The sequence below is a fragment of the Sceloporus undulatus genome, chromosome 6, assembly GCF_019175285.1.
Source record: "Sceloporus undulatus isolate JIND9_A2432 ecotype Alabama chromosome 6, SceUnd_v1.1, whole genome shotgun sequence".
In the NCBI taxonomy this organism is placed as follows: Eukaryota; Metazoa; Chordata; class Lepidosauria; order Squamata; family Phrynosomatidae; genus Sceloporus; species Sceloporus undulatus.
This window is the reverse complement of record NC_056527.1, coordinates 77,958,426-77,970,256: the sequence shown is the minus strand read 5'-3', so window position 1 is coordinate 77,970,256 and position 11,831 is coordinate 77,958,426. Positions and strand designations below refer to the sequence as shown.

The 11,831-nt window shown below is 40.4% G+C and overlaps 1 protein-coding gene across 1 annotated transcript in view; it reads left to right on the top strand.

Annotated features, from left to right (window-relative positions):
• Positions 1-10,702, top strand: part of LOC121935108 (transmembrane protease serine 11C-like) — a 14,549-nt gene extending 3,847 nt beyond the window's left edge. The window contains exons 2-6 of the mRNA XM_042476244.1: positions 4,203-4,241; positions 5,709-5,886; positions 7,000-7,259; positions 7,953-8,095; positions 10,381-10,702. Coding sequence (XP_042332178.1) covers positions 4,205-4,241; positions 5,709-5,886; positions 7,000-7,259; positions 7,953-8,095; positions 10,381-10,542 — 780 coding nt within the window. The 5' untranslated portion in view covers positions 4,203-4,204 and the 3' untranslated portion in view covers positions 10,543-10,702. The remainder of the gene's footprint in view (positions 1-4,202; positions 4,242-5,708; positions 5,887-6,999; positions 7,260-7,952; positions 8,096-10,380) is intronic.
• Positions 10,703-11,831: the final 1,129 nt, after the last annotated feature.

Genomic DNA, 11,831 nt, shown 5'->3' with positions numbered 1-11,831 from the left:
GGGAGTGATGTTTGTATTACTCAGGCCTGTATTCATGGACCAGTCTCTGTCCCAATTAGCTTTTATTCACTGGAACTCTCTTCCTGTCCTCACCTGATCTTTTACCTACGATTCGTGTCACCTATGCTCTTTTGTTCCTCCTCTGATCTACAGAATAAGCACTGCATCAACTGAGAGAGCAGCAAAGGAACAAATGGTGCTGACTGATACATTAATGAAAAGATAAACAAAAATGAAGCGGTGAAGAGTAAATGACACACACTGAAGTTAGCCATCAGGGAGGGATCCATAATAATCTGAATGTGTACACTACTAATGCAGCCAATAAGTTGAAATGGAACTACAGTCTTTCCCAAAGTATGCCAGTTATACAATGAAGAATAGTTAGACAAAATCATTTTCAGTTACCAAAAGGAAGCTTCTGGTTCCGAGCACTTTTTTGGGCACTGTCTTTAAGACTAGAAGTCATGGGAACATGCACCCATTCGCAGCTGGTAGCTTATATATTAATTGCATGCTGTATCTATTGCATGGTTTTAGTCTTAGGTTTATAGAAACAATCAAGGGTTTTTATGTGGGTTTTTTGGGTTATGTAGCCATGTTTTAGAACAGTTTATTCCTGATGTTTCGGCAGCATCTGTGGCTGGTGTCCAGCCACAGATGCTGGTGAAACATCAGGAATAAACTCTTCTAGAACATGGCCACCTAGCTTGAAAAACCCACAAAAAACTATGGATGCCAGCCATGAAAGCCTTTGACCTCACAATCCAGGGTGTTAAACCATACATGCAGAACAGATTGAATGCTTTGGATAACTCCTTGAAGTTGAGACTGAACCTCAGAGCAGATTAATTGCCCCACTGGCACTAGCCAGCAATGACTACCATCAGTGTGCCTGAACCTCACAACAGCATTTCAAGCCATTTTGCTCTTCTCCTCTTAGCAACTTGTACCTTCTTCCCAGTATACCAGCTCTAAGTAATAGCTTTTGGTGTTTAGTAATGAGCAGACTTTGAAACAGCTTTCTGTAGCATTATTCACAAAATCATGTAAAAGAGGAAATGGACAACCTGTGACCCTCCAGATGTTGCCAGGCTGCAGTTCTCTTTTATTCTAGCCAACATAGCCAGAGTGAAGGATGATGGGAATTGCTGTCCAGCTGTATCTGGAAGGCCACAAGTTGCTTGCCCATTTTAAAGGCCTTCGATGTTGACTGTAACTTATTTGCTAGGCAGCTCAAGGGTGAAATAATGTGTTCTGTGCAACAACATGGCTCCACTGTTGCTGTACCTCCAGAGGATTTGTGCAGAGCACTGCATAGTCAAAGTTCATTGGCTGGATTTCAGTTGTTGTTGAATAATGAGCATCAAGTCCAACTCAGCTTTGGCCCCTCTGGCTTCAGCCATCTAACAAGGAGTATGTGAAGTAATCACTACCTGTTTACTAAAGAGACAGGCTGCATCCACATTGCGCAAATAATCCAGTATGACGGCACTTTAACTGCCATAACTCAGTGCAATGGAATTCTGGGATTTGTAGTTTTGTGAGGCATTGAGCCTTCTCTGTCAGAGAGCTCTGGTGCCACAACAGACTACAAATCCCAGGACTCCATAGCATGGAGCCATGGTAGTTAAAGGGATCTCAATCTGGATTATTTCTGCCGTGTGGATGCAGCCATTGCACAGGACCTCTTTTAAAAGGCATCCACCATGGAGCATTAAGAATATAACAAGAAGCAGCCAGTTACAAATATTCATTTTGAAGAAGGTGGTTGAATGAGAAGTTGGCATGTACCTCAAGACCTTTACAAATGAGACGGATTATCTGGATCTATTTTAATCTGATTTCTGATTTGGATTCAATATAGAATCACAATTGGCTTCTCCCAAATGGGTGCTGGAGAAACATTTCAGTTCTTAAAACTAGGCAAGCTTTGTAATTTGTGCTAATTTTAGTGCTAATTACTGTGTTGTGCTATTCTTCCACTGCTGTTATGTTTCGATATTATTATCAACTGTCCTAAACATGCAGAATTGAAGGACTACTTGAGCAAAACTTATATGTGTTCTAAATAAAATTAAGTACTTTTCTATAATACAGAGCACCACCTTCTGGGAATTTTCTGCCAGTGCATATGAACTATTATAGTGGTCAATTTGTAAAATTAATTGCCCTACTATTTCACACCCTTTCTGCCCATACGCAGCAGTCCTGGCTATTACAACTGCTGGTTGGTTTCATTGGCAGCTGACCTTACTTTGCACTTCTATAGTGTATGTTGCTTCACTCCTCTAGCTTTTATGCATTATTTTCAGCTTGTCAGTTCATTTCATATTAAGTTTTGTTTATTAATGCTGTCCCTCCAACGAGCTCATTCTGTGAGAGTATTATGAGACACACTCCCTTGGAGTGTGGTGGAGTCTCCCTCCTTGGAGATGTTCAAGCAGAAGCTGGATGGCCATTTGTCGGGTGTGCTTTGATTGAGATTTCCTGCATGGCAGGAGGTTGGACTGGATGGCCCTTGTGGTCTCTTCCAACTCTAAGATTCTATGAAGAAGTTTCTAACAAATCAAATTGATCAAAGCACATCTGGCTCAGGGATGTAGCCAGGGGGGATCCATGGGGTCAGGTCTGTGGGGTCTGGACCTTCCGTTAGATACAATGAATGGTGCGTGCTGCTGAACCGCCGTGCCCAAGCCCCATTATAATGGTGGCACTTAGTCTGGACTCCCCCCGCCCTTTCCCAAAATCCTGGCTATGTTCTTGTCTGGCCCACCTGCAAATGAAGTGATTTACCCCCTTTCCCTGGCACAATCTTTCAAGTGACTCCCAAACTTCTAAAAACAGCTGAAATGGGAACCAAAAGTGACATCACACCATGTGGTTCCCATGTCAGTGGGAGGTGGATTTCAGAAAGGAGCTGTCCAAGGTACCAGTTCCTTTGTATAAATAGGTTCAGCACAAAGGACAGCTCCTGTAATCAAAACCTGAAATGGTTTTACCACCTTGCTGAGATAGGAGACAGCAGTTGGTACCAACCATGATCCTTCTAGTTTACTGGAGATGCATGAGAGAAGGCCATGGGGTATGTGGAGAAAAAAAATGGTCTGCAACCTTGCAGGGTCTGAACAAAGATTCTTGGTTCGGATCACCTTGCCGGACTGAAAATCAGAAGCACACAGATGTAATGCAGATGTGGTGCATTCAGTATACTTCACATTTTCAAATCCCATTTTGGATGGAGAGGCTGCTTCCCATCTATTTTTAGAGAGGGGAATAAGGACTTTTTCATATGAGGGTTTATATCTATACTGGAAGTGCTTTGATACTGAGAGCTAATAGATATTTTCATTACACCCCCTTTTGTAGCAATTCCACACTTTTCTCCTTCCAAACACAACTTTTTTGAACTCTGAAATATTCTATCCATTCATTAATACTGTTTTAACACAGCCAAAGTTTAGTTGCATGAAAACTCACCCGTTTGAGATTGGTTGAAGAAGTGCATGATATGTTTTGCAGACATATTTCCTTCCTTTCAGGCTGCATCTTCTATCTTAATGCCATTCCCAGTGGTCAAGCCAGAAGGATCATCCTGTAGCATGTATATGTGTGTGCCTTCAAGCTGCTTGTTGACTTATGGTGACCCCATGAATTTCATAGGACTTTCTTAGGCAAGGAATAATCTGAGGTAGTATTTCACTCCTCTGAAATATAGTCTACATATTTTGGAATTCATTGGCAGTCTCCCATTTAAGTATTAGCTGTAGCATATTAATTAAAAAATAAAATAAAAAGAAATTCCATCGAATGCTGGTGAAAAACTGCTGAAACGTGTTTTTTTCTGTTACATCCCAATGGTCTAATAGTGACATAAATGGAAAAAATAAATGTGGGGAGATGGACAGAAATGATAAAGGTAGGAGTCAAGATGGAATATTGTTTCCATTATTGTACCAGTGTGACTCTTTTATTTCTCTTATTAAATGTGCTCTTTGTATTTTAACATATTTTAATTTATAATGAACTGAAATCTTAACATTTGATGTGCAAAACATCTGGATGCTTGATGGCAAGTCTTTTCAAATACCTTTAAATAGAATGGGTTAAAAATGGCTTTATTTCTGTGTTAAAAAGATTAATTATACTGTTTGATAAAGTCACCGTGGTGATATCTAAACTTATTTACCTATTCTTTCCAGATATGAAGATACACACAGCTGAAACTATCCTCAATGACTGTAAGTTTCAAGAGCTCATGTTAATACCCCCCCCTCGCCAAGAATAACCCTTTTTGAAGACGATCTTGTACAATTTGCTATGATTTGTCTTACTGGCCAGTCTTGGAGAACACTATTCTGGATATTGCCTCTTTCATATAGTGGTGGGTAGTCATCTCTAGGTCAGGTGTTCACTTAGGTGGCCTGATCATCCTAACAAGGAACAGAATTTCCTTGTTTTATTGGCATCTGAAAAAGGTGGTGTTGCCTTTTTTTGAGAAAAGGATTTATTGTAATACAAACCCTCATATACATAATGTTCCACACATTTGCAGGTCAGCATTTCACACACACACCCTACCCGTTTCATCTTATAGATGCACAGGCAGGCAATCAAAACAATGGGGGGAAAGAGAAAGGCTATTTGATTAAGTGAATATGTGCATGCGTGGCAGGAATCCAACTCCCTTCAGCTGCTGCGTTCATGTGACTCATGTGATAAACGAATAAGGCAAACACATGCACACACTATAAACCCCCCCATTGCACTGATGTGGCTACCGTAATGGGGGTCTGGTCTGACTTTTCAAACTGATTACAATTTGGATTAAAACTGAAGTGTGTGGTCAAACCAGGATAGATATACTGCATCATGGAGCTGGGAAGGAGCCGTCATGTAGATTCAGCTTTATATTATCCTTTTATTTTAAATAAGAGTGTGAAACAGGAAAAGAGCATACTCGATTCCTACACATATCTCTCAGAAATAAGTCCAATTGACTTACTCAGGGGTGGGCATATGGGCTAACTCCCAGGTAAGTGAGTACTGTATAGGATTGCAGACTTGTAGAGAGATATTATTAGAGTTTGTTTTCTGACTAAACATAAGGAGCAATTTATTCACCAGACTCCAAAACCTCATGAGATGACCTTATACTTCATGTTAGGGCATTCACGCTACACAGTTATAGCACAATGGTTCCACTGTAACTACTATGACTGCATCCAAGGGAGTTCTTAGTTTGTAGTTTAGTGAAGCTCTGGAGCTCTCTGGCTGAGAATTCTAAAACAACCTGCCCAAAATGGCAATTCCTAACATTCTCTAGGCTGGAAACATGGCATTTAAAGTAAAATTACAGTCCTATAATTGTGTAGTGCAAAAGGGCCCTTAGTTTACTGTAGATACAGTTTGACTTGAAGAGTTGCTGTTAATTTTTAAGAGCCTAGAAGAGAATGCAACATGTGTTAATCGTATTCATGTAGGATGGAGTACATTGAAATCTAGAATGCACTAGCTCACTGAACAACATAGTTAAAGGTTCAGGGCACCATTTCAATATGTGGCTCACTGTGAAAGATGGATGCAAGTAAACCCTTTTCTCTGATTTATCTTTTTTTTCCCCCTATATGATTTTATGATCCATGTATATATTTCAAATCATATACTTAAGCAATCTCAAAGCTACTGTCTCTCTCTGACATTAATAGTCTGTGGGCTTCGATACAACAAAACAACATTCTCATCAAGAATAACTGGAGGAGAAGCTAGTCTGGGTTTTGGACAATGGCCATGGCAGGCCAGTCTCCAGCGAGATGACCTCCATCGTTGTGGTGCGACACTCATCAGTAACACATGGCTTGTGTCTGCAGCTCACTGCTTCAGAGAGTAAGTTTTTATTTTGACTAATAGATGATATGTACTTAATGAGTTCCGTTCAATGAACTATAAAATTAAACACATACAACTCTCTAATGACATTCCCAGAGAAAGTTCTTATTCCTCTTTTGGGGCATGTGTGTAGCTAATGCATAGCAAGGGCCATTTCACATTACACAATTATAGCAGTACAATTCCACTTTAACTGCCATGGCACCATCTTATAGAACCCTGGGACTGACAGTTTGGTGAAGTACTAGAGCTCTCTGGCTAAGAGTTCTGAGTTCCTCTCCCTAAACTGCCAATCCCAGGACTCAACAGGATTTTGCCATGGCAGTTAGAGTGGAATCACAGTGCTGTAATTGTGTAGTGTGAAAGTGCTCTCATTCAGACTATTGACAGAAACAATCATCGAGTTGGAAGGGACCGCATGGGTCATCAGCTCACAGCCCCTGCTCAATTCAGGATTTCCAGTGAAAGCATCCCCAGCAGGTAGCTGTTCAGCTTCTTTTTTAAGACATCCAGAGAAGGAGACCCCACTAACTCTCTGGGCAATTTGTTCCATTGCTGAACCACTTATTTCTAAGCCTGTATTATCTGTGAGGACTTCTGTAGTCTGTCTGTCTTTCTTTCTGTGGAAAGTTTCCTTAAAATGCAAACTGATATGTCAAAGTCAGGGAGACTTGGAGATGTCCCATCCAAAGGGTCCCCATGGTTGAGGTTGACTCGAGGGCAGTTAGCAACAACAAATGTCAACAACAGCTTGCACAGATTCAACCAGTCTGTGTCTTTCTGCTGGAGAAAATACTGTTAGCCCTCTGTATCCAAGATTCTGCATCCATGGATTCAACCATCCACATCTTGAAAATATGGTTAGAATATATATATTCTAAAAAGCAAACCTTGATTTTGCCATTTCATATATAGGACACAATTCTACAACACCATTGCCTATAATGGGACTTGAGCATTCACAGATTTTGGTATCCATGGAGGGTCCTGGATACTAAATGATGGTGTATACAGATTTAACCTTTTTTTTGGGGGGGGGGTGTCAGGGATGCATACATGAACAGTTTTAATAATGTTGTGACTCATCATGAACTCTTGCCTGTTTTTCAGGGCAAAAGATCCACGTAAATGGGCTGTGACATTTGGAACCTACTTAAGGCCTCCGCTAATGATACGACTTGTCAAGACCATTATTCTTCATGAAAAATACCGGTATCCTGCCCATGAATATGACATTGCTGTTTTGCAGCTCACTAAACGTGTGGAGTTTACAACTGCTGTTCATCGAGTTTGCCTTCCAGATGCAAGTGACATTTTCCCATACAATACAGATGCTGTTATTACAGGCTGGGGAGCAGTTAGCAATGATGGTATGTATGTCCACTGAGAGCAACACAGTATTTTATGTCTTTCATTAATGACAGGACAAATTGGGAAGAAGTAAGTTGTTTCTCCCGTCCCCCTCTTTTGAATGGGAGACAATATTAGCTTGCTGATCTCTGGGTCATGCTGAAAATAGATTAAAATGTGTATGCATTTCTTATCTGCCTGCTACCCCATCCATGTCTTCATATGGTGAGCCTTGTACAGGGAGTAGCCAAATGGTGGAGCAGAACCAGAGTAAGGAAGAGGAACAGACTACTGAGATCTGCAGTAGAAAGTGCAGTAGGGGAGAGGTTGACAGTGTGCATGTACCCATTTGTTTTGAAAAAGCCCAGGCAAGGGCAAAGGAGGTATCCTGTAGTGGTGGCATTTTCTGGTTTTCCTTTTTTAAAATCTGTCTAGAAATTTAGGTTAAAAAAATGACCCCAAAACCCTGAATCGACTTATCCATGGGTCAATGTATGTATAGTATCTTAACTCTTATTTAAAATATGAAACTATCCCCTGGTGAAAAGCAAGAGTATAATCTGTCCTGGAATCACTCACCCTCTCCACTCTCTCATCCATCCAGTCTGTATAGATGTTATTGTTAAGAGGCATGTTAAATAATATGGTGAAAATTGATTTTATCTTGTTGAGATTCATGTAATTTGAGATACTAATTGGATTTTTCTGTTTAGGTGAAACCCCTAACGTTCTTCAGGAAGCAACTGTAAAGCTGATAGACTCGGAGACTTGCAATCGGAAAGAAGTGTACAATGGGGCTATAACACCTGGAATGCTGTGTGCTGGGTACCTGGAAGGCGGTGTCGATTCCTGCCAAGTATGTCTATTTTCATTTGACAGAATTAATTCCCAGTAAATCAGTTAATATTTATATGGCAAATATATATATAGAAAAAGTAACATCACTTCTTGACTTTAACATTTCTTCAAAAAGCCCCCTTCTCACCTTCTGAGATCTTTACAAATGAGAGTCCTGAGTCTGTGCTTCCATCCCTGGGAATACTGCAAATGAGACCTCAGCTCATATTAATTTTCTGCTATGGAATTCTCTTTCTAAGGGAAAAAACACACAAATATTTTGGTAGCATCTTTAAGGCATCTGAAAAATTAACACTGATTACAATATGAGCTTGAAGTCTCCAATGTGACAATCATAGGTGCTCCCAGCCCCATCCTTGATGCCTATGAATATCCCTATCTTTTTACCAGCCCCCTCCCCTCCACATTGTTTTAAGTGAAGTTGGGGAAGCACAGCAGGGAAAAATGGCATTAGTTACATTTGTACACATCTTCACTGAACATTCTTCTCTGTAGTCTCTCTCCACTTCCATTTATGTTTTTGCTGCAAATCCATAGAGCAACACTCCCAATCTTCTATAAGCTTTGGCACAATCACCTGTTGCAAGAGCAGGACACATGCCTAGAGGCATGAGTCCTATATCTTTCTAACAGTCTGCTCACAGTGGATGCAAAACTACATTTGTGCACACAGCTCCACTATGTCTAGACCCAGAGGGAAATGAAAGGCTCTCCCTCCATCACTCTGGCCTTGGAAGGAGAGAAAAACTGGCAGTATTCACTGGACATGATCCCCTTCTCCTTTTGTGTCATGTCCTTTTAGATGGTAAACCTGAGGGCAGTGAACTGTCAAATTAGCAATCTGTAAAACACTCCTGAGAGCCTTTGTTGCTGAAGACTGGGGTTTAAATACTCTAAATAAATACATGCTTGGATTTTCCCCCCCTGTAGATTATGAGTTTTCCTCCTGCTTTTCTTCTAATCCTTCGTTCTTTTTCCTGTGATGTAACAGTCATATTTTAAGCGATGACAATGCTATGTAAACACATGCTCCACTACAGATGAGTATAGTGAAAAGAGAAAGGATCTTTTTCAATCCCTATAGGATTGATCTAATTTAAGTGTCTTGCATTCTGAGAAATACTAGTTATCTTTTATCTTTGACGTTGCTGAAAAATTGAAAATTAGGGGAAATGTGTAAAAATGTGTAAAAAATGTACCTGCAGTGCCTGGATTTTCTTTCTGTACTGAATTTCAGGCAGCGCAAACACATTCTTTATACATTTTTTCTAATGTGTGCAATTTCCCTGATGTATTTGTGCAATTTATCTACTTTATTCAACAATAAAGTATTTTACTGCATATTTTAAATCATTTACATTTAATCATAAAATATGCACATTGTTTTGTGAGCATTATATTCCTCACAAACACCCAGTAAGCCTAATATGTGAACACTCATGGTGATATATTCATTTTCTCCCAACAAGTTTCTACTTTCCTCAAGAATGTAAAATTCAACAAATGTTTCTGTCCCTATATCAATCACATCTTTGGAAGGTGCAGGGCTTGAATCCATCCTCTGCCTTCCTCACAAGAGTGGTGGGCAGGCACATTTATTCAGTTGAATGGCAGTCAGCACTTCATAAGAGGGTCTCCCCAACATGTTCTTGTAACACGAAGTTTCAAGGCCAGAGAATTAGGGCCTGAACAGATAGGCCAAAATAAAGCTGCTTTGGGCCACTTTGGAAGTGTGCTGTTTAAATTATGCATGCGTCCTAAGAGGCTGGAAGCCACACCAAAGCCATGCTCCAGTCCTAAAGATCGGAATGCAGATTTGGTGCAGCTTCTGGCCTCTTAAGATGCAAATGTCATTTAAACAGCATACCTCCAAAGTGACCCAAAGCAGCTTTATTTTGGCCTATCTGTTCGGGCCCTTAGTTTTGGGAACTACATGTCAGTTTGTGTGTCTGAATACTGATGCAGCAGGGAAGGTATGGTCAGCAAATTGCATTTGTGCACACAATTGCCTTTTCTGCCTTTGAGTGAAGGCATGACTCAGAGTGTTTCAGAATCTTCAGACAGATCTTTTGTTGTCTCATTTTTGGGATAAACTTTTGCTTTTATAAAATGCATAGAAATGGGCAAAGGGGGGGGGAATGATAAATACAAACACAGAAACTACATTTAAGTTCCACAGATTTAATGTTCATGCTCTCCCTTTACATAATCTTCTGTTGCCATTGAAAGAACAACACTTACATTTTTTCATACTCAAGGTTCTCTCTTTTTCCTTCTCTCTAGGGTGATTCTGGTGGTCCGTTGGTTGTAGCTGATTTAAGGAACATGTGGTATCTTGTTGGCATAGTGAGCTGGGGTGATGAGTGTGCTAAGCCAAATAAGCCTGGCGTCTACACACGAGTAACTTACTTTCGAGACTGGATTACTAAACAAACTGGGCTCTGATGGAAAAGTTGCCAGCGTTTTACACTGCAAAAATAGTATGCAGGCCATACTGGTCTGTAACTTGCAGAAAAGTACAATAGGTGTGTGTATAAGAGTAAGAGAGATAGAGCGAGATAGAAGGAGGAAGAGATCATCTGCCTTATTTACAAAACTGCAGCCTTTGCTTGGGTATGTTAAGAGGAAAACATGGATTCAGCCTGTTAAAACAAGCAAAAACACTTATTATTTTTCTCTGCCCACCACAAAACATGCTACTTTTTCCTTGCATAACTTGAACAATGCCCTTCACACACACACACACACACACACACACACACACACACACCATTCCCCATCAACAACATGCTTAAAATAAGCTCAAAAAAAGTATTGGGAAGCAGCAGCCTCTCACTGCCAGTTATTCTAGTGAGGCCATTTCCCTTTTAGTTACACTTTGCTGAATCATTGCTGCATTCCTTACTTATTTTCCACTCAGCTAGCTTTTTCCTGCAGTGGCCGCACAGCTATATTGCAAAGATCACAGGAAGATTCTTTTTAATACTTCCCACTGCGGTGAAAACACATAACATAGTTTTTCAGACCTCCACTGATGTTTTACAGGCATTCTAAATACAATAATGTCATGGAGGCACCATGTTTTCCTGGAACTGCATCCATTTTTGCTTAAAGGTGGCAGGAGATAACAGGAAACACAAACTCCCTTTCTGTTATCTCCTGCCACCTTCAGCACGAATTCAAATCAACAACACTTTCTTTTGAGGAAGACCAAAGAATCAGTGCAGGAGCCAAAGGACAACATGGGGGAAAGAACCTATAGGGATAGATATAGAGAATATATAGAAGGAGAACTTCCACTCAAGCTATGAAAGCTGCAAACTGAACATCACTACTAAAATTAGACATGCTTGTCAACCAGTCAACTGCCACCTTCAGTGTTCGCCTCTTGCCTCATAATTTCAGAAGCATAGCCTTCTTTAAAAACAGAGGAAGGACCCTAGAGAGTTGTACATTTATTTGTGATTTTCTAATAAACAGACTAGAAATAGTTTTTTATGGGTTTTTCAGGCTATGTGGCCATGCTCTAGCAGAGTTTCTGATGTTTCGCCAGCATCTGTAGCTGTCTTCATTTATCTCTGACAGATGCCAGCCACAGATGCTGGCGGAAACGTCAGACAAGAAAACTCTGCTAGAATATGGCCACATAGCCTGAAAAACCCATAAAAAACTATGGATGCCGGCCATGAAAGCCTTCGACTTTACATCATCAGACTAGAAATGTTTTAAGTGAA